The following is a 23,656-nucleotide window of genomic DNA, read 5'->3' on the forward strand; positions in this document are numbered from 1 at the left end:
TATTTCCCAAAAACATAGTTTAGTTCTGCTCGTATAACATGAGGCTGAATATTTCACAATTCTTTTCAATTTTTTTAAGTTTTCAACAATACAGATCAACGGTATCACATGAGCTGACACTTTGTATGATTAGATGTTGACGGACAAGCCTGGGTGATCTGCTAGAAAAAGCATTCCACCTGTATGGCCATCCCTTACCTTTTATTAAGGACAATTCTAAGGAAGCTGAAATTTGGAGGAAAATGGTAGCACGGCTTTGACAATAGGTCACGAGCAATATTGTTGCTTTGTGTTCTCTTGATAACTTTGTAAACCATCAAATGAAATTTATTTAGCTTCCTAAGAATAGAATGTTGTTATAATGTTGTCATTGTAACTAATATTATTTAAACTATGAGGCATTCTTCACTCCTACCTAATTATTTTCTACATAGGAATACATTGGAAGTGTGCATCTTATTATTTGTAACAGCAGAATGCCTTTTCTCTCTGTACATCTCCTTAAGTAACAGCCCCCTAATGAATTCTCCACTCCTCTTGTGTGTGTGTGTGTGTGTGTGTGTGCGCAAAACACAAGCCCACATTTGCTGGTCCAAATGTGGGCTTGTGTGTGTGCCAGTGTGCAGCAGCTAAAGAGTATGAATGAGCATGGATAAGCATTTTGCTTCCAGGCTTCATTTCTGTTAACCCTTTCATCTCTGCTTCATTCAGATCAGACAGTGCCATACAGTAATGTGCTCTCTGGAGAAATAATGCTGGAGCCAATGAGAAGTGTGTGTGTGAGTGTGTGAGAGAGAGTGCATGCGGCCAGTCAGATTGTAAAGGGGACTTTAGTGAGGCTGTTTCATGAATGGCTCTGCTCTAGTTAATGCAGATTAGGCCTGTCACGATAGCAAATTTTGCTGGACAATAAATTGTCCCAGAAATTGTTGCGATAAACGATAATATTGTCGTTCTGAGACCATTTTCATCTAATATAATGATAATGGCCTAATAATGCAGGTACACCTTTTCAAAGATCAATACACTTTTATATCTAAAGAATATTTAACACTGGAACTGGAAGACATTTTAAATATCCACAATAAATGAACAAAACAAACAAAAACAATTAATAAAATGGACTCTCAGTCTCTGTTAACAAACAATGCACTGGAATAAAAACCAAACACAATCAAAAACAATAAATAAAATGGAAATCTTTAATTTCCATTTAAAAATGATCAAGCTCATTTTTATTTATCATGCGATTAATTGATTTATTGCATATTGTGACAGGCCTAATGCAGATCACTATTTTTCATGTTTCATGTCTTAAATGGGGAAAAAGGTTGATGTTCATATCCAGTTGTTCTGATGCTGTTGCAAATCAAAGATTACTATTTATACTGTGATCAATGATCATACACCAAGTATGCTGAAAGTCGATGAATTAACTAGTCTATTAATAGATTTTTTTTCTTTCTTTTTTCTACTTTTTCAGAAATCGGTTAATCATCAAGTTATTTTTCAAGAACTACTACTCATATGCTCATTCCAGTTTCTCAATTCAGTGGATTTGCTGCTTTACTTTGTCTTACGTCAATGAACTTGCAATTGAATGGCATCACCCTTCACTATTTGTTAACATGTTATTGACTAACCAGTTAACTGATTAATGGAAAAAAAAATACAACATACAGTATAATTAACACTACTCCGAAAATGGTGTCAATAAATACTGAACCTTCTTTTACCTTTTTGACGGTGGGATTTATTTCAGGGCTTTATTAATTAATAATTAAATTGCAATTGTTTTCGGGAGGGGGTTCCTAATAAACTGGCAGCTGAGTGTAAATAGACATTTGGAGATCTGCTCTGGTCTCCGGAACAAGGTGTCTAATGTAAAAGTGTGTTTTAGGCTTATTACTGTTCTCACATCTCCCTCCTTCCTTATCCTTCCAGTCTGCCAGAACAAGGACATCCGGAACAATGTGACCAACCTCCAGTCGTTGGAGAACTGCACCATCATTGAGGGCCACCTGAAGATTCTGCTCATGTTTAAGACCAAGACCGAGGACTTCCGGGGTCTCAGCTACCCAAAGCTTCGAGTGGTGACCGACTATGTGCTGCTGTTCAGAGTCTACGGCCTGGAGACCCTCAGCGATCTCTTCCCCAACCTGACGGTGGTCCGCGGAAACAACCTCTTCTTCAACTACGCTCTTGTGATTTACGAGATGCTGCAGATGAAGGAGGTGGGCCTCCACAGCCTCATGAATATCACCCGGGGCGCAGTGAGGATCGAGAAGAATCCAGACCTGTGTTACCTGGCCACCCTGGACTGGTCCAAGATCCTGGATACGGTGGAGGACAACTTCATCGTAGCCAATAAGAATGACAGAGAGTGTGGAGATGTGTGTCCCGGCACGGCCCAAGGTCAGACCATCTGCCCACAGAACACCATCAACGGACACTTCAGGGGACGATGCTGGTCACAGAACCATTGCCAGAGAAGTAAGTGTATGTGTTTGAATGTGCTTTCAACAGTGGAGAGCTTATTAAGTTTTTTTTCCCCCTCATACGCTCCCATATTTTTACTTGCACTTTGTGAGGATATCATTGTCCATAAATCTGCTTAGAAGTAATAGAAAAAAAGACGCTCCTTATAACTCCAGAACTTGCCTAAGATACACGTTTTTAAGTTTTCTTCGTTATCAAAGTAACCCAGTGATAATTTATTCAATACATCCATGAGTACATTGCAAACAGAAACTGCTAATACTTGATTTGGCATACTTTTAATGGTTCCAATTTGTCAAAATGTAAAGCAATTGAAAGCAAAAAACAGGGCTCAAGTTGTAGCCCACAGCTAACTTTCCATATCCATGGCATTATTATACTTAATGTATACATCCCCAACATTTTTGTCCAATTTCTTTAACTTCTAATTAGAAAGTTTATCGTTGTCAGGTGTTTAGACCAGCCAGATTCTCGCCAAATTAAAAAAAGACTAAACATTTATTTATTTAAATCTCCATATTGACTACCCGTTGTGTGCAGACATGATAGTATAGCACCTTTCCAGAATCCATCATGCTGCTCATTGTAAAGTGGTCCATTGAGACACATAATGAGAATATGCACTGAAGATTTTTTTTCCTCCCAGAAATCAATTGAGACGACTGATCTTTTCATTCCAAATGGTTCATATAATGATTTCTATGATGCGGAGGGTTGCTCCTAATATCAGCAGCCAGGGGTTGTGGACTCCCTCTGATTAGCATTTATTGATGGGAGCATTGTGGGCAAGTGATCTGTAATTATAGGCTCAAGATCTGCTTGATCTGTGAAATGACTCAGTGTTAAGCAAGGCAACTGCAAGCTCAAAGGTAGGCATTCTGGAAAACAAAGCCATGACAGAAAGAGTGTTAGAGCGACAGAGTCGATAGTACACTTGTTTGTTGTACAGATTGAACATTGTACAGATTTTCTGTCCTTTTAGTAGAGAAGAGCTGTAGGTTTGCTTGGTGCGTCAGTCAGTCAGTCAGTCAGTCTTTCCCCTCCTACCATAAACATAGAGAATGGCTTCTATTGTAAGACGCACAGAGAGAATGCTTATTATTTTTTGAAGGCGATTATAGCTTGTGTTGTTTTTTCTCTTCTGTGTCTGTGTCTGACAGAAAGGCTAGCGTTCAAAGCAAAACAACCATTTTTATACTTTTAACATTGACTGTTGCAGCCCACATAAAATGCTGGCTCCTCGGTTTTCTGCCAGGTCTCACTGTCGGGAAAGTAGTACAGGAAATGTCTCTTATTGTGTCTCAGTCTTTGTCACTCACTCACTCACTCACTCACACTTTCTCTCTCTCTCTCTCTCTCTCTCTGTCTCTCTCTCACACACACACTTGTTTTTTCACGGTTGGACTTAAGCTGATTATTGATTATTAATATGAATGAATCTGTTAATGAAACTGCTTAAAATTTGCATCCCTAGTTACAGTATATATGATTAATTTACATAGTCCTATCTCCTGGCAATACCCTCTTTTATTCATGCCCAAGACCAAATACAAGTGACCTAACACGCACACACAATGTGTAATGGTTAGGTTAAAAGTTTCTGATGATACAATTAAGAGCTCAGAAAAGTTGTTGATATTTGTGCAGACCTGGGCCTGTATTTATCAAAGACAAAGTTTTATAAAATGAAAGTAGAAATTCTTCACTTTTACTCCTGCTCACAAACTTAAGAATAAAAGCTATTCATCAAAAGTTCTTACTAAAATGTTTAAGAGAGCTCCAAAGGTCTCTTAAGTGGGTTAAAGGTAGAATTTCGATGATTGCAGTGCAGAAACCGAGATGAACACACATCTGTCTGGGACATGTTTTGGAGTGGTTGTACAAAGTTCCGTTGGTCATGATGATTTATACATTAGTTGAAGCAATATGTGCAATTCAGAAGTGGTGGTCATTTTGGGATATTATTTGCATTTGATTAGAAAATTTGATAGGATGTTACACCACTCTCACCCTTTTTTCCACTTCCCATGCATACTCACTGTGGGCTCTTGCCAATGTGATAAATTCTCCTTAGAGAACTTTTTTTACTCCTATGTTGAGCATTCATAAGTGTAATTCTGAGAAGTTTAACAAATACAAGCCCTGGACTTGATTTCAAAGACAAATGCCCTGACCATTGGAAAAAAAAGAATGTAGGCTGATGAACAGAAGTGGGTACGCAGGACGCCAAACAACCTCTTGTACATGTGTGTTCATGTCTCCTTTGCTTTAAATAGGCCGGGGGAACAGGTACGACGCTGTGCTCTGTGTCGCATGACAGGCTCCAGTTTAGTCAAGAGCGGTGTGTCAAAGCAGGAGCCATTTCTAGGACATGATGCAATGGCTGTCTGCCCCTGCGGCAGGGGGAGTGTGTGGAGGCTACACATAGGGATGATATGTGTACGCTTACTGTAAATGCTTGCTTGTTTAAGTGCATGTCCCCACTGGAGGGGAGAGCCGCAGTTCCACATTTCCACAGACATATTTTAAGCCGACAGCAGCCAAACTCTATTGCTTTTCTCAAATCAGCGCTGTTACAGATCAGAATAATATACATATTAAAGTATAAACAGTATAATTAGTGGGACAGCAATTATAACAACAACCATAGTGACAGTATAAGTCTTATTAGTGAGTTTTGAAACCGTTTAATACCTATGCGTCTTATTGCTATACAGGCATGTTTTCAGCCACACGTGAGATAAAAGGATGTGAGATGTGAGCCTCAAGAAAGAGAAATGTGTTGTTTCCCTTGGGTGCTTGTGCAGTGATATACAGTGAAACACGTGCTGGGTGGTGGCGTGAGGAAACTGTAGGATCTTTAATTAGAGCTTCGGTGAATAAAAACTCAGTTTACAAACTTAGATGCACACATACACACGTGTGCAGGGTGGAGGAACATTAGATGGGTCATTAAAGTTTACGTGTGAGTGGAAACTGTGGGGTTGTTTTTGTTTGTTGTGTTTTTACAGAGATCTAGTTGCCTTAGGTAAGAGCCAAGGGAGAGCCTGCATTCCTCTGATTTTACACATGCTCCTTACAAGCAGGAAAACCTGTGTGTGTGTGTGTGTGTGTGTGTGTGTGTGTGTGTGTGTGTTGTGTGTGTGTGTGTGTGTGTGTGTGTGTGTGTGAACCAAGACATGTTGTGTTTAACTGTGCAGGGCCCTTGAGTATCTTGTTGGCAATCCAAACAGCCTGGAGAGTGTATAAGATCTGACATTCATTGCCCAGTCTGATTTTGTTTTGGTTTTGTATGTCTGTGTAACTGACCACACATGTATTTTGTGTGTATGTGCCTTCTGTATATTTAGATATCTGTGTATATACAGCATGTGTAGGTAGCTAGGATGTGGAGGTCAGTCCAGTAGTAGGTTTTCGGTTTTGTCAAGTGCACTCAGGCTGCAATTTTCCCAGCTTTTACAAGCTGTTGCAAGTTGCTGTGGCTTTATTGCCTGATTGAATGTTGGTGGTTGCTCGCTTTTCCTGTGGACAACAGTAGAGTGTAACATGCATTTCGATCATGCGTTATGCAGGCATCTTAAAAAAAGCCCCAATACATTGGAAACCTTCAATCACAAGTTAGCTTGTGTATGTGGACATGTATCTGGACTGCATCAGTTGAAATGTCTTTGAGCAGTGAATTCCGACCAGTCGTACACGTGCTATTCTGCAGCTGACCCGGCACATGGATGTCCCTATGGAAAACAGAGAGTGAAAAGAATTGTTTCTCAGTCAAAAATCACAAGTATAAATAAAGGACTGCGACTGGTGCTGTTGAAATACCAGATTGGCAAGAAAGGGAACACGTCTAGAAGAGAAGGGGAAGGTTGTCAGGTCTGAGATCAGTGAGGTTCATGGATCACCGACACCTGCTTTGAATGAGACAGACAGGATGTGTAGGCATGTAGCATACATCTTCTGCACCCACATGTTTGCACATGATGCATTAAGGATGAGTAAAATGGCATGGGTAGGACTGGTTTGGTTAACACGATGGGAAGCAGACGCTTTCTATCTTTGACTTCTTGCTGTCTTTTGAATTGGTTTGGTTTTTAAATGAAGGTAGAAGAAGGTAGTAGTTCACCTCTTATCTGTTACGCACAGTAAATGGCCTTTTAATTTAAGGATGAAGGTTTGTTTTGTCGGTGGGACCTTTTTAAATGGTGTTAAAATGAAACCAATTTCCAAGGAGAGTTTGTTAAATTCGCAAAAAATGTATAATAAATAAAAAAAGAAGCAGGAAAGCTGAATTCATAGATGGCGAAACTGTCCTCTATTTAAGAAGAGAGACAGATGTATAGTCAATGCAGCAAAGGCAGATTGCTAGTTTCAAAGCAAGCCCACAAGACCAAGGGCTCGATTAAGTAAAGTAAAGACAGATAAAATTACAGCTAGAAAAGGAAGCTGGGGTAATATTCACAGATGAGAGAAAGAGGGAATGGGAGCAAACATTCAATCTCTTGTTAAGATAAGGCTCTGTCTGTTCCTGAGGCATGGCACACTGTGTTCAGCCTCACAGACACCAGCCAGCACTGTGCTTACACACGCACACACACACACGCACGCACACGCACACGCACACGCACACAAGCACACAAGCAGGAGGAGAGAAAGCTTTTCAGGTCAAAGTTCACTTTGCCTGCGCCTACATGCTTTGTTGTTTGCTGCGATTGTTTTCAGGCTCGCACACACACGAGCACACAGAGGCCCAGCTTCACCTCCCAGTGTCAAAAGCCACAGAGGGAAAATGCCCTCTCTCCATTACACGTACCACTTTCAGACCGTCACAGTCACACAGGTTAAACCTGCACTGGTGGTCGATCTAAATGGGTCAACGTGCGTCATTCGGCATGGCTTTGTGAGCCTCCTACTGACCAGAGTTGAACACGGGTCGGGCTGCCCAGCTCTCTACTGGGGATGGGAATTTAATTTAGTTATTAGCACGTTTAAAAGACGTTCAACTAACTTCCAAGCTTTTGTAAAAACCGAGAGACTGAGAGCACACGAGGGTTGAGCAAGAGAAAGGGAGCGTGAGAAAAATTGAAAGCGAAACTTTATGGTGTTTACTGTATGTAATTCTCAGGAACTAAGAACTTAATTTCTATGGAGCTACAGCTGTACTCTGTGAGCAGTGATTAACCTGTGATGTCCATCTATGAAAGTGTAAAAAAACATGAACACATGTTCAAAAGACTTATCTTATGAAAGGATTATTAAATGATAAGTTTGGATTTTCTTTGTCTGTCTTAAAACAATACTCCCATGCCCTCATGCACCTACGTCGAGAGAGCAGTTGTCGCTTCAGCGCTGTCTGAATTTGACAAATCAAGTCGGTATATTCATTCTTGTAGTTGTGTATAGGTTTATTTTATAGTTATGTCCCGGCAACAGATTTACATGAAAGTACCAGGAAATATTGTTAAGAAATGTCTAAAAGACGTGTTCGTTCTGATTTCTGGAGGAAGGAGGAGGCTGGGGTCGAATTGAAAGATTAAGCAAAACAACATGAAAACGACAGTCAAAACACAATTGAACTGATCTCATGCTTCATCCTTGCGGAGTCACAGAAGAACAGTCATGTGACATGACAAACAAATACACTGTAAACAGCGGACTCCAACTGCTTCCCTTGCGGGGTCACAGATTGAAGTCCCGAATCTTACTCAGGATCAGAATTATATCCCTTGGGATTGTGAGTGTTTCCCTTAATGGAAACTGTCCCAGGTTAAAGACACACCTCTGATTTCAGGTTTACTCCAGGTCACAGACAAAGGTCGTTTCACATGGTAGTGCCGATTCTGTTCAAGTTTACGGAGTTTGCATTTCCTTTGTTCTAATCACGTATGGCCCTGCAGGGAGTGGCTCCCTAAAAGCAGAAACAATAGTTACCTTTCCTGTGGGGACAATGAGTCTTCTTCATATGCTAAATGTCAGACACGACCTGATTAATTCTTTAGAAGCTAGGTTTTGGGTGAGGCAGTCAAATGCTGATTAGTGTAGTTACTTGATTAAATTTAGCTGCAGGGCCCATTAAACATTGTTTTGCAAACATAGCCTGGCTTTAACTTTTTTAAACTTAACAATATCCTCAGAATGGGAACAAAGTCTGTTGAAACAAAGAAATTCTGTATTTAAAAGATTGTGAGAACTCCAGGAACTCACTGGTCCTGGCCAAGAAATAGCCTCGCACATAACCTGTCATCGTAAAACCACAAATTGTTGTTTTTACTCTTAGTTTTTTTTTTTGTGTGTGTGTGTACAGATTATATTTTGTGTTATCCCCTGTTTTCAGTCGTTATGCTAAGTTTAAGGTTCCTGGCTGTAGCTTCATAATTGTTAAACTATTCCTTTAATACCCATTTACAGTAGTATGTTGCCATTGAACGGTATCACCACGCTGTTAACATAACATAACCTAATGCTCGGCTGGACATTTCCATTAGAGTTTTATTTCTCATGCTATCAAATGAAACTGGACAGTCAGTGTGGATAAGCTGAGGGCCAGATGAGAAGGCCAGGAGGGGAGGAGAAGGGGGTGGGCAAAGCTAAATAAACAGAGCAAAACAAACAAGTCAAGTTTCAAGTGTGGCTCCCAGGTACACACGCAGACACACACACACACACACACACACACACACACACACACACACACACACACACACGTGGCCAAGCTAAAGGAGGCGAAGACACAGTTCTGAACTGGCATTCAGTTCCATCTGTCCTGAGTGATCGGATCACAAGTGACAGCTCTAAGCACAGGTGAAAATTCTCTCAAGATGCATTGAGGACACATTGAGATTGGATTGCAAAAAACACATTTGGAGGTGGTTTGAGCCGCATGTGTCCACATTCTAATAGCAGTGAGAACGGGAATGTCAAGTCATTTTATTTGTATAGCACATATAAACGAACAACAGTTGACCCAAAGTGCTGTACAGGTAGAGCAGGGAAGGCAGAAACAGTATGTCTTAAAGATACATAATCAAGTGTGCAAGGTACCATGAATATAGTTAGGCAAAGGTAGAATTAAATAATGTAACATAGAATAAAACAACAATGGAACTATGTTTGTAAATACAAAAAGATAAGAAAAAGTTCAATTCATAGCTCTGAATCTTAAAAAAATAATAATTAGGAATCAGAATGTGTCCTGTGTCCACATTAAAGACCGCCTACTCAATTGTGAGCGGAACTACGTACTCATTCCAAGTATTTCTCATGTCACAGAAACCACTGAGAGTGAATCGTATGTTCTGGGTGTTATTATCATATTCCGTTAGCGATGTGTCTGTTTTTGTTCCTGCAAGCTACCTGCTCCTATATCCCCAGCTGTCTCGAGCTCTCTGCAGCACTGTTGCCTTGAAAATAATGTTACTTTTAGTTTTATAAAACATCCCCAAATTCACCAATATGTAGGACATTACTACAGAACTTCCTGCTATTATGTCGTCTCCTGTTATTAATTAGTCTCGCAATACCAGAGCTACACAGCGCTGTCTAGAGTTGACGGTTAACTGAGTGGTCAAAGCAGCGGCTGTGAAACGGTTTGTTTTCGAATAAGTTCTTCACAATAAAAGTCCCCCGTTATTTTGGTATTTGAATACTTTTATTATGAGGCAGCAAAATGTTGGGTCTTCATTAGCAGTAACGTAACGCGACTCCTAGTGAACATGAAATGTAAAATAAAGCTTAACTTTGAACCACAGAGATTCCGTTAGAAGCAACAAACCTACTGAGAGCTGAACACACAGAGACTTTTAAAAACCTCTGTCTCTCCTGCACAGGTTCCGTCAGCCGTCAGTATTTCTCCTTATGTCCACCTTTTTACGGTCTATGGTCGGTACGCAGACTGTGGGCAGCACTTTTGCATTTTTCACTTGATTTATGTCAAAGTAACAACTGACAATTTAAACACACACAGCCAGCCTGTATGCAAACGGAAATGTTAAACGTGTTTATTTGCATATAGCGCGGGGAAGTGAGATCTGATCACAAGTGGTCACTGAGGACTCATTTGGAGACACATTCTACAGACGGGAAACACACGCACCTAGAGCTGTCCACTTGTGATCGAATCACTCAGGACAGATGTTAAAACCAGGTCAAAACTGGCCCTAAGAGAGAAAGAAAATGACAGCATTAAGGATGGAGGTGCTCAATGAAGCGTACTGTTGCCCTGCGCTCACAACCAAACAAAAATACTTAGCCAGCCCGACCTGTTAATTGGGGTGTAAAAGTGTCTCCGCTCAGGCTGCTTCCACACTTCCCTCTCAATCTCTTCTGTCTTTCTTTGGTTCAGTTTTGGCAGTTGTTTCTAATGAAAGGTAACAAAAGAGTTTTTCTGAAGCTCCTGTTCTTAATTAGCCATTTAGTGCTCCGTGACATAAACACAAAGGGACAGACTGCCTGATAGTGCAGGAGTGGTTCGCTTTGTGTAAGTGGCATTTTATGTAAGGGATTACTGTATATAAAAAGTTATGGCTCATTAATAATCGATAATGACACATTACTAAGGGAAACAAAATGACCAAAAAGTACTAGACTTCTCTAATAACTTAATGATTTTTGTGTCGTTGTTAAGAAGGACTGGGTATTATTTGACATTTATTTGATGCGAACGCTGATATAATACCTGAGTTTTGGAACTGATATCAAAAACAATACTTTTTTCAATACTTTACGTTTATATATATTACAGTTATTTGGGCTGATAATATTATATATAAATTGTCATGATTTCAAAACTCCTGATTTTGCACCACATTTTAGTAAAAATGTGTTCTCTTCCGAAGTAAAATACGTGAACCTTTTGTCTTCCTTCTGTTCATTCAAATAAAAAAGTAGAGAGCAAACAATTGAATGATAGTATTTGAATTGTTTCCAATTTCCTTCTCTGTTCCAGGTCCGAAGTAAAGTGAATTACAAGTGATGTGATCCTGATAGCGATAGACAGTGTTATAGTGTTATACACACACAAGAGAGCTGCGTACACTTGTTCTCCTCTCTGTTTCTGTCTCTGTCTCTGTCTCTGTCTCTCTCTCTCTCTCTCTCTCTCTCTCTCTCTCTCTCTCTCTCTCTCTCATTTATTGCTATAGACATAGACAAGCTCCTCTTTGATGCTGTCCGTTTGTGATAGTTAAAGCTTTTCCGTGGTGGCTTGCCTTACATTAACACACACTCACTCACTCACTCAGTGGTGTTTTGAATTACCATGAATATCTTATAAGGGACAAGGAGTGAGATGAGGAGACAAAAACTAAATGGGAAGGAATGATAGAAACAGACAGATGGAGAGGGAGAGTTAGTAATCGTGCTCTTGTGTTTTCCTTCCTGGCAGCTTGCATCCTTGTTAACAAATCCAAATTAACTTTGATAAGTGTGTGTGTGTGTGTGTGTGTGTGTGTGTGTGTGTGTGTGTGTGTGTGTGTGTGTGTGTGTGTGTGTGTGTGTGTGTGTGTGTGTGTGTGTGTGTGTGTGTGTGTGTGTGTGTGTGTGTGTGTGTGTGTGTGTGTGTGTGTGTGTGTGTGTGTGTGTCCCTCTACCCGCTCCATTTACGCAGTAGCAGGCAGGCAGTGCTAGCCAAGCGCCCCGGGGGATCTGGAAAACTCTCTCTCCTCCAGCTCATCAATGAACGGGCACTCCCACATCCTGCTCTAAACACACGCACACACAAAGCGCACATGTGTATACACAATTGTAATGTTACACATTCAGATACAGAGGCTTAATGGAGCACGCTGACACTACTGCCCAATATTTTAGCAGGGGATTGGCATATATGTAAGTAGCCTATAGTGTGGAGAGGATGGGGGCTTCTGAGGATACCAGCATGCTGGAACAAGATGTGTGGCTACTGCACACGGAGAAAATTCCTTATCCCTTAATACCTTCTTCTGCCTTTTTTTTAAAAGAATAAACATGTCACTTTTGTTAACATAGGACAAAGGGGTGTTGAGAAAAAGACTGATATAGCTTCCTAATGAGGGTAATGGTTTGATTCCCTCTGTGCACAAGTGGTTTGATGTGAGACTTGGTGTGTGAGCTGTAGAGGAAAGCATGTTGGCAGGCAAGTGGTTGTTACAGCCTGAGCTGTCTGAAAGGACTTCCTCATTACTTCCTGCCTTTGTCCAAATCACTTCCTACTGCTGAGCTGTACAACTGGGCCCTGGGGGAAGGCTGGCGGGCGAAAAGAGTGTGTTGGGGAGAGGGATATTATTTACGTGTGAGAGAAAATGAAAGGAAAGAAAAGTTAAATGAATGGATCACAGTTCTCTCTAGATCTGCAACCCTGAAACAGAAATGCTGAGCTCTGACAGTGCTGCAGATTTTTATTTAATTATTCGCTTTGCAAACCTCCAGCAAATGCAAACCCCAGGTTGTAAATCAGTTTGTCAGAAATAAGAATAAAAGCAGCTGAGGCGATAGGCAAGGAAGGAATTGCATAAAGTGTTTGTGTGTGAGGGAGGAAAAGAACACGACCCTCCCTCTGGTCGAGAGAAGGGGATTGTTTTCATGCGTTTAGCCAGATCAGATGACAACACACACACACACGCCCACTTGATAGTGAAGACACAATCTGATCAACAGTAGCCTCATGTCCTAATATTCAATACTGTATTGCACTCACATTCAGGCATACCTGACGATCTTTCAGTTTTACAAAACAGTGCTAGCAGTACAATAGCACAGTCAGTGATTACATCCAAAATAAATGGGTTTTGTTCAATTTCTCCTAACTCACGTATAGTTATACACAATACTTGGAACAAAGACGTCTTTGATAAATTAGATACTACAGCACGTTTTTTTATCATGAATTTGTTTGTTTTTTTATCAAAATGGATGATTTTGTTTTTTTTATTGATTTATAACCAATACAAACTGTTCCCCCCACCCACCTATTCACTCCTTTTTGGTGACTAAGCCCTCCCCATACTTCCCCCACAAGACTCCAAATAATAATGTCAATATTGTAACATCGACACAGTCATCAAACTTACTTCGGTCATACATGGACGCACACACAGGATTATATGATATACAGTATATTGTGGTTTCACTGCTCTTATTTCAGAATACATAATATATGAAATCTGAAGCCTACAATAGTTAGACAGTACCCATAAAGATGTTCAAACTATCATGAGTAAAGGAAATAATAAATTGTTTATTATAACTGTCCCTTCTATAAACACACATCAACTCAGAGTGAAGTGATGTTTTATAACTCAGTCAAAGCACAGCCAGTCCCTACCTGTCCTGTACATCATTAACTCACTGTAAAGGGAACAACACTGCTGCTTCAGTGGAGCAAGGAAGCTCCGTGTATGTTCATGGATACATGATTTCAGAACCGCATGTTTGAGGCCTAACATAGTCTGTAACCACAGCTACTAGTATGTACTTTGGAATATGTGATGCTTATGCTCCATCAAATACTTGGAATTTCATGGGTGGCTTTGAGGTGGTACAGGGGACTAAAGGGGAGAGATGTTTGGATTTAAAATTCTCAAGAATTTTGTTGTTACATCATCTTCTTGGGAAAGCAGAGTTTCCCACAGGTAGAGAATGTATTTGTGTTGGTGTGCTGGTTGTGGAGTTCATGCTTATCTGACACCTAACAAATTAGAAAGTATGCTTTCTAATTATTATTTGTTTATGTTTTCACCACGTGTACACCCTGGTTTGGTTGGGAAAGAACCGTGACAACAGTTGCTTGAATCGAATCTCGAAAACATGCATGTACTAAAGGAAACTCTCAGATGTCAGTGCTGGAAATCAACTTTGTGTTTCTAAAGTTGTTGTTCCTAAATCAAACTTTATCCTCATATGACCTCCCCAACCTTGAAGTTCCTTCCAAACCCAACTCTTTCCACGTAGTTCTGTCACTTCGCTGAATGTCATGTCCTTGGCTTTCAAGAAATTGCTTTTTTTTTCCTTGAACCATTTAATAGGTTTCTCTTAGCGCAAAAAAAAAAACCCTGCACCCTCCAGGGAGTCAAGCCCTACCCAGAACGTGTTAAGTGTCTGGGAAAGGAGCATAATTCTCAGTAAACGGAGCTTTGATGGTGACCACCACTCCTGTGCAGGCAATAGTGGTGCAGTCCAGAGACTTCTGTCTATTTAAGGCGATACTTGTGACACTAGGCTCGGTGGGTGGGGGGGGGCTGGGAGGGGCTGGAGTGGACAGATGCGGGGCGCATTATTGGCAGAATGGGGGGATGAGTTGACCCACCCAGGTCAGAGGTGAGCAAGTAGAGGGTATGGGGAGAAGACGGGTCAGAAACCAGTGGGCCATTTGTTGGCCATAATTACAGGGTAGGACATGGACACATACATGGGCTCACAAAGACCTGAAGTGCCAATGAGGAACATGGACGTGTGAGTGTGTGTGGGGGTGGGTGTGGGTGGTCATAGTTGCTAGCAGCAAGGACACACAGGGAGAAGTAATGTTCCTTCTTCCTCCTCTTCATAGCCCTACTGACCTGCTCTACTGCTGACATCTAGACACAAAGTCATAATTATCCGGGATAATAAATATTAAACAGTATTAATTTACTGTCTGCCAGGTCTGGAACAGATTTAAAACTTGCTTCCCCCCCCGGTAAAGAGTTCTTATAGGCTGGCTAGCTGCTCTGTAGTCTGAAGTTTTGATTGAGTGTAAATATATTTTTTCTCTCCCCCAGCTGGACCACCTTGGGAAAGCTTTGGCATTAAATATTGTAGTAAGAGATCTCTCAGAAATCTAGTATCTCATCTAGTAAGGAAATGGTGTCATTTTGTTATTACAGAAGCCAGTTCCACCTAAATCTCTTTGTCATGCTGAATGGCTTAGTGGCTGTGTCACCCCTACACTGTTGGCATCAGCACACAGACTGGCATAGCTCCAATTTGCAAAACAGCTACTTTCCTCTGACCTCCACCTTGTACTACTTGTTGTTGTGGCATTTGTGTTGAGACTTGGAGCATTACTCAGGAAATGGTATAAGAAACTTGTAGAATCTATAGTGAAACTAATCTGATTTAGAAATGTTTACACAGAAGCGAAAACAAATGTGTGACACAGGGTGACATTCACCTATGAGTACCAGATAAAGCTCGGTGCCACTGGCATTTTTGGGTGTCACACAGGATATGAAGATATGAACCCTGGTTTAGGTATTGGACTAAGGGTGAGGGGAGGTCACAGCATGAGGTTGAGAAACCGACAGCTGTCTCAACCTCCTTCAAACAATAGGCTACTTCCTTTGCTAAAATGTCTTCTGCTTTTTTCTCTGTCCCTTCAGTTGTTGCTTCATTTGAACACCCGGCCTCACTCCTGCTGCTGTCTTGGAACATTGTAGAGTTGTTTTATTTTGCCTCTCTCCACTCATCTGTCCGGATCATGCCTGAACGGCCCTGTAGTATGAAAGTGATGTTGTAAAAACATTAAGGCCTATAAAGTCCCTCGGCTGCCTATGCCATCTCCACTTTCCTCCTGATTGCTTGAGTGGCAATATATATTTGCAAGACAGATATAAAATGCTATTATAATCTTTTTCTCTTTGCCTAAATGCATACCATGATGATAACAGTGTGCTGACAGTTATAAGACTGCAGTAAAAATGGCTGCTGCTATCTCTCTTGCAGTACAGCATCTTTATTGAACTGTAGTAGAAAGTTGTAGCACGGGACATGACTGCAGTCATAGTATGCATTCCCTGCACTTCACCAGCTCTCCTCACTACACTTTGATGGCTTCGCTGCCCTCATGAGGAATGAATGCATTTAATAATTTCACCAATATGGTTGGGATGTCTAGTCATCTTGTCATGTGTAGAAAAACCTGCAAAAAGCATCAGACACCGCTAAAACAGTGTGATGAAAAAATATGGTCTTTCCTGTCTCTTTCTTTTTCTCTCTTCATTTCTCTTCCCATTTCTCTTCCCTGTTGCTCCACCTTATGTGAAAGATCCTCCCTCTGCACTCCCTCCCCTCTCCTTTTTTTCCTTTCTGTCCCTCTGTTCCTTTGCTTTGTGCTCTCTCTCTCTCTGTCTCCCCCTGTTTCTTCCCTTTGCACTGTGGTATGCAGACATGCAGGAATTTCTGGGCCTCAAAATGATAGACCAAACTTGTCAGCCCTGGCTCCTGTTACTAAAGATGGCCGCCCCGGCAGTGTGTGTGCCTGTGATTGGTGCACGTCTGAGTTACTCCCCATGTGATTGGTTATAACATGTTTGTCCACAGCTCTTGTGTTGTTGGCAAAAGTGTGAATTTAAGTTTTTTGTTTGTACAAGGTACAGTTTTCATGTGTAATTTGTGACAGCTTAGTGACTATAACTCTTCCTCTCCTCTCTTTTTCTCCTGCACAGTTTGGGCTTCAGAGACGTATGTGTTTATTGCAAGCTGCTGTGTTTGTGTCTTCTTGTGTGTGTGAATTAGTCGTGTGTTGCTTGGACATGAAGACGGTGGCTCAAATTTGGGCTACAACTAAAAATTAACATTTTTGATTATTCTGCCAATTTCTTTAATGATTATTCAACTTTAAAATGTCAGAAAAAAGGAAAAATACCATCTGAAGATGACATCTTCAGAAGTTTTGGTTTATCCGTCCAATAGTCCAAACAAAAAATGCAACAACAAAGCTGGAAACTTTCATGTTTGGCATTTTCATAGCATATAGGTGCTGTCCTATCTGATAAGTAAACTGGCGACACCACATTTTATAAATTGTTGTAGGTCTTAAATGGTAAATTATGAAATTGAAACAAATACGCACTCTTACACTTTAGCTTGTAAAGTTTAAAATATACACTAAAGCAGGATTAAGTTTCAAATTTAAAATGCATGTCAAATGAGCCAATGTAGAAACAAATTAAACACAGCCACATTCTGCCTTTAGGTTAATTCCTCATCATATAGTAGGGGGTAGTAGGTTGTTATAATTTATCTGCCTATTTTATTAATGCCAACTAATTCTCAAATTGGAACGTCCACTTCTGTTATTTTTGCCTCCTAATATATATTGAAGATGACACTGAGTAGCACCCATAGCTCTTCCTTAATATAGACAATGAGCTAGTGAACTAGTCTCTTACGACGCATGTGTTTGTGTGTGTATCACCAGGCAGAATGACGTCCAACCTGACTAATATTTGGCATTCCTTGGCTGTTGCGTCCTCTCTCCAGTGTCTCCTGCTCTGGGCCTTGTGATGGCATTGTTGCAACTAAATAAGGTTCTGCTCCAGTGCTCTGCTCGTCGCCTGTCAGCCCGACATACTGCACTCTGCTGTCTGTTCCACACACTCTCCTACACATGACACAGATGACTCTCACAACTATGTTTTGCTGGTGTTTTGGATGAACTGTTGTGCACCTGTGCTTGTGTGCGTGCACCATTTATACCCATATATCATCTGACTACTCCTTGTGCGATTTTGTATCTTGACAGAGATGGAGTGGAATGAGTTTTTTCTTTAGTGAGGAATGTTGCGGTCATGTGCTGTCAGTTTCCCTCTTTTTAGTTTGCCTGTGTGTACTGTACCGACGGCTGACCTGCACAACTCAGAAATTAGGGCAATATGATCAACTGGGCCCACAATATTTCTGGTGTGTGGACAACAAGCTTGTGTAACTGTGTGTGCCTAGTGTAATTCATATCAATCACGTGGGAGGAGCAGTGGACATTAGCAGACACCACCAATCCATCTGCAGGTCTTTAGCCAAGTAACCCAGTACACAAACCACCATTTTGGAGCTGCCTTTTCCCCTCAGTGTGTCTGTTTCTGTAATAAGCAATCAAAAGGACAAACGCTCCCAACTGAATTCTTTAGTTGCAAGATTTACTTTTTACACTTGGTTTTTGCTTTTAGATTTCTGACGCCTTTGATAACAAATGGCTTTGCTTGTCACCCACATAACATGTAAGCCCCCAAGAGGATGGCTGGTGTATGTCCCTCTTATCGCCCACTACCTCTCTTTCCTGCCGCCTGCTTCAACCAATCCAGGCAGAGAGGCGTCCCTCTGGCCAATTCCTCTAAACCAATTGATTACAAGGTGTGTGTGTGTCTGTCTGTCTGTCTGTCTATCTGTCTGTCTATCTGTCTGTCTGTCTGTCTGTCTAGTAGGGGTGCATGATATATCGACTCAATATTGTTATCGCAATATCACGTTGCGCAATATTATATTGAAAGTGTTTATTTTGTGGAGCGATGCATCCCGTCAGCTGGCTGTGTGGCTTAGTTGGGTTTGATTTAGAACCCGCTTGAAACACTATAATGATCATGTTTGATTGGCCAGTTACCGTGCCACTTGCACGTTAGTGCATGTCAGTGCACGGGTCCACTACGTGAGAAACCCTATGTAGCGTACCACGTGACGTCTGTGCATATTTCGACCGAGTCCGTGACTGAGACCATGTGAAGACATAGATAGAGACAACAAAACGAATCCCAGAAGCGAAAGAAAAGAAAGGACCTAAAGAGAGAGTGAATGTGAGCCAGTGGAGCAACAGAAAGAACACAAAAGTAAGAAAATTAGTGTTGCTCAGACGAAATAACTGAGATTAAAGAGGAAACTTTAGTAGCCAAAAGTAATGCCTCCTCTGTAGCTTGGAAACACTTTGTTTTTAAGCCAACAGATGTTGCACATGCTAATGCACTATGCAAAACGTGTCGAATGGTGGTAAACCGCGCAAGGCAGGCAATACAACAAACCTATTTTCGTATTTTAAAAACCACCATGTACAATATCGATATTGCAATATTCATAATCGATATCGCAATAGCACATTTTGTCAGTATCGTGCAACCCTATTCTCGTGTGTGTGTGTGTGTGTGTGTGTGTGTGTGTGTGTGTGTGTGTGTGTGTGTGTGTGTGTGTGTGTGTGTGTGTGTGTGTGTGTGTGTGTGTGTGTGTGTGTGTGTGTGTGTGTGTGTGTGTATCCCTGTGTATCCCTGTGTATCCCTCAGTTCCTCCCAGAGAAGGAGAAGGAAAACCAAGGGAGGAACTGGGCGAGGCTCCTGTTAGTGGAAATGCGACCCTTGCTGGAGGGTTTAACATTAGCAGAAAGGGGGAGATGCCTAAGTGAGAGAGGTTCGCATAAACAGAAGGAGGTAAGAGCAATGGTATTGATAGGACCACAATAAAACGTTTTTTAAGTTGCAGATTTGTGTTGGTTCCATTTAAAACTGTGCAGAGATCATAATGACAGCTCTTTAGAAACCTGTTAAAGCACACTGGAGAGTTGTAAAGCATTTACTCTGTTTATTGAAAGCGGTTTCCAGGCTGAGTAAATGACCATACACTTGAATATTTTGCTAAATCAATCTATTGATGTGTGAATGAATTGATCAGTCATTCAGTGCGGGAGTGGATGTTTGAATCAGGGTTCATCCGTTTTGAAAAAACCTGGAAAAGTTATGGAATTTGAAAAATGCAAATTCCAGGCCTGGAAAGATTTTGGAAACATAAAAAGACCCAGAAAGTTTTGGAAAAGTCATGGATTTTTTTTATAACACAGCATAATAATATGTCATTAATAAATGTATTTTCACGTCGTCTTAACCTCAGCGTTGTATTCGGGGAGCGATATGATGAATCCCACTATGAACCACATACGTTATCATTCATTTTATAGTTAAACCTCTGAGGGTAAACTTTAACACAGATTTGTATTCTTATTGTATAATGTCGACTGACATTTTCAGGAACACATAGTCATGGAAATTTGCCAAAAAGTAATGGAAAAAGTACTGGTTAAAATGCGTATGAACCCTGTTGAATCAAAGCCTGAACGTCCAGCATTGCACTTTTTAACAACTTTAAACAATCTTTAATGGTTCTGTTAATGCAGTTCAAAGTCTGTGTGTGTGTGTGTGTGTGTGTGTGTGTGTGTGTGTGTGTGTGTGTGTGTGTGTGTGTGTGTGTGTGTGTGTGTGTGTGTGTGTGTGTGTGTGTGTGTGTGTGTGTGTGTGTGTGTGTGTGTGTGTGTCCCATCTGAGGGTTGGACAGCAGACAGTGATGGAGAGATGGATGCAGAGAACAGCTTGGATGACAAACTCAGCTCCCAGTTCTGTTTGACGGGACGTATGTCTGTAGGAGGGACTGTCTGGCGCTCCATAACTCCATACTGTGGGCAGTATGTGTATATTGAGACAGATGCTCGAGTCTCTTCGTCTCTCAATGCTGACAGAGATAAATGTGCCCATAGTGCTTTTCTGGACTGCAGAAAAATAGCTGTGGTGATGCATGGCACTGTTTGCCTGTTCTAGCTGATTGGATGACCGTATCATGGCCCCCCAGTCGCTTATTTGCCAAGTTTGTTAGATATTGTGCTGTGATTGTTAGCAGTGGTTTGATTAAAGTCGTATAAACAGTACTTGTCACACTGGAGAGAATATTTGCTTGCATTTTTATCTTCTATTTGGTTTGATTATATGTATTTGCTTTTATAGAAGACTACATGAACTAAACGTAATCAGGTAGGGATGAGTAATCAATAATCAATTAATTGCTCTTCAGAGTTCAGTTGAATATATTAACAATGGGTAAAGTTGTTACATTAATTATGCATCTCAAGGTCACCAATTTCCTATGTGGTAGCTTTTTCACTGTTGGACTTAAGCTGATTATTAATGTGAATCAATCTGTTAATGAAACTGCTTAAAATTTGCATCCCTAGTTACAGTATAGGTGATTAATTTACATAGTCCCATCTCCTGGCAATACCCTCTTTTATTCATGCCCAAGACCAAATGCAAGTGACCTCACACACACACACACACACACACACACACACACACACACACACACACACACACACACACACACACACACACACACACACACACACACACACACACTGTCAACAGGTCCTTCAGTGAACACTTAGCTGGCTATGGCTGCTGATAGCATCAATCACCAATACCTGTTTACTGTCTAGTGTTAACCGCTCTTCCCCTGACCGCCCAGACTCTTCCTTCTGCACTGATTTAATTTAGCCCTCATTCTACTTTTTAAAATCTTATTACAAAGACACACACACACACACACACACACACACACACACACACACAGCTGTTTACCTCTGCCTGTCCAATGTTCTGTGGCAGAGAATCGCATCTGTTATACTGTTACTGATATACTTCTTCTCTGAGCTGCTTTAATTATGTTTGCATTGGAAGCATCCAGAGATAAAATTCTTTTTCTGTCTTTTATTATTTGCTGGATGTGTTTAAATCAGCTTTGGGCGTTTTGTGTTTGACTGCCCAGGTCTATAACTTTTATGTGTAAGATGTTACACATAACATGTCCCCTTTACTAAACCAGGCAAACAGATTAAAGCAACACTAGAGAACTTTTCCCACTTCGGTCCCCCTACAGGTTGGAAGTGGAATTGTCCATTACATTACATTGTCCACTTCATTCGAACTACAGATCTGCTACCCGATCTGGCAAACTTGCATAATGTAATGTTATGGACAATTTCGCTTCCAACCTGTAGGGGGGCCGAAGCAGGAAAAGTTCTCTAGTGTTGCTTTAAGTAGAAGTTGTCATTTACGAATGTTGGCCTTCTAGTACATATCCTACTTATAAACAGTGGTTTGTTGGTTCATGGGTCATTTGGGTTAAAGTACTGTTTAGTCCTGTGGAATTGTTTGTTACATTTGTGATTTAAGGTGATTTAACATCATAACCTTGACAACCTTCATTTAACCACACCACCTTCTCACTCACCCTAACATATTAGCCTAGATCTTTTAAAGGAACTAGTTTAAAAGCTCAAAAAAAGGTAGACAGGTTATATGAGTATGATTATCATACTAGAGTCCCAACAACCACAAGAGTAAAATTCCTATCGAGCCCATTTTTTTTTTTTTAGCTGCTTCGATGCAATGACATAGTGGTGACCCAAACTTGCACAAGCTTTAGTGAGAGCAAAGCTAGCTTGCTGGTGACATTGTCGCTATACTGGGCATGTTAAAGTGCCCGTCTTATGAAAAAAAAAATCACTTTTTCTGGGATTTGGGGTGTTATTTTGTGTCTCTGGTGCTTCCACGTGCATACAAACTTTGAAAGAAATCCATCCATGCTGTTTTGAGTGAGATACGGTTTCTGAATGTGTCCTGCCTTCAGTCTCTGGGTGAGCTGGTCAAAATCTGCACAGCTTTCTACGTCACTAGCCGAAACAAGCTGGCTAACCGCAACAGTTAGCATGCTAGCGCTACCTCGTTCTCAATGGCGAAGCACTGCTACAACACACACACAAGTTCACCATAATCTACAAAAGAACTACTTGTCAATATATGTGCGCCCTCGTTTAGAAGTCTCCCAGCTAATCCTGCCTTGTAACTGACAGAGTTGGAGAAAACGCCTTTCTTTTACCGTCTATGGAGCTAGCTAGCTGACATGATCTACGATCTGAGCTACTGTGCATGTGCGAGTGCAATCAAAGATAGTACAGAAGAAAAGATGTCTCACTCTGTAGCTAAAACAGAGACCTGAACACAAGGTGAAAAGAGGAGCTGCAGCAGTGAGAGAGAGAGCTGTGCAGTACAACAAAAATATGGTGGTTTTTGAAAATGAAACCATGTAAACCTATTCTGGTACAACCTTAAAATACAATTATGAACCTGAAAATGAGCATAATATGGGCGATTTAAGCTAAATGGGCCTTTTACAATAAAATCGTGTAGCATTTAGCAACACAATCCTGGAGACATGATAATTTGCCAGTTAAAGAATTTCTTAAAAAAGTAGCCAGTAAGCTCAAAGCTTTGGGGCTACACAAAACTGTGATTGTGAGCGTGGTGGTGGTGGACCTCAGTCAGATATTCTTTGTCAACCCCTTCACACCAATAGTAAACAAAGGTTTCTCCTGGGTTGTTTTGTTGATGTGATTTTGAATGTAGCTTTGGTGAGCACACTGGCCAGAGACAGAAAATCTAGATATTGAAATTGCAGTGGTGAATTTGAGGAAAATTAGATTTTGTCCAAGCTGTCTTTGTTATTTATTCCTGTTTTATTCGCAGCAACAGAGGTACAGCTTTCCATGAGGCACAGGTAGTGCCAGTTTGTCTTCCTCTCTGTTTTCCTCTGGCTGCTGTGTTTCAGTGAAAGTCTGTTCTCTTTGTGTTGC

The 23,656-nt window shown here is 40.9% G+C and overlaps 1 protein-coding gene across 2 annotated transcripts in view; it reads left to right on the plus strand.

Moving 5' to 3' along the window:
- insrb (insulin receptor b) overlaps positions 1-23,656 on the plus strand; it is a 91,085-nt gene that overhangs the window by 25,123 nt on the left and 42,306 nt on the right. For both annotated transcript variants that reach the window (XM_028588322.1, XM_028588323.1), the window contains exon 2: positions 1,945-2,493. In XM_028588322.1, coding sequence (XP_028444123.1) covers positions 1,945-2,493 — 549 coding nt within the window. The remainder of the gene's footprint in view (positions 1-1,944; positions 2,494-23,656) is intronic.

Source organism: Perca flavescens, chromosome 9 (genome assembly GCF_004354835.1).
Source record: "Perca flavescens isolate YP-PL-M2 chromosome 9, PFLA_1.0, whole genome shotgun sequence".
NCBI lineage: Eukaryota > Metazoa > Chordata > Actinopteri > Perciformes > Percidae > Perca > Perca flavescens.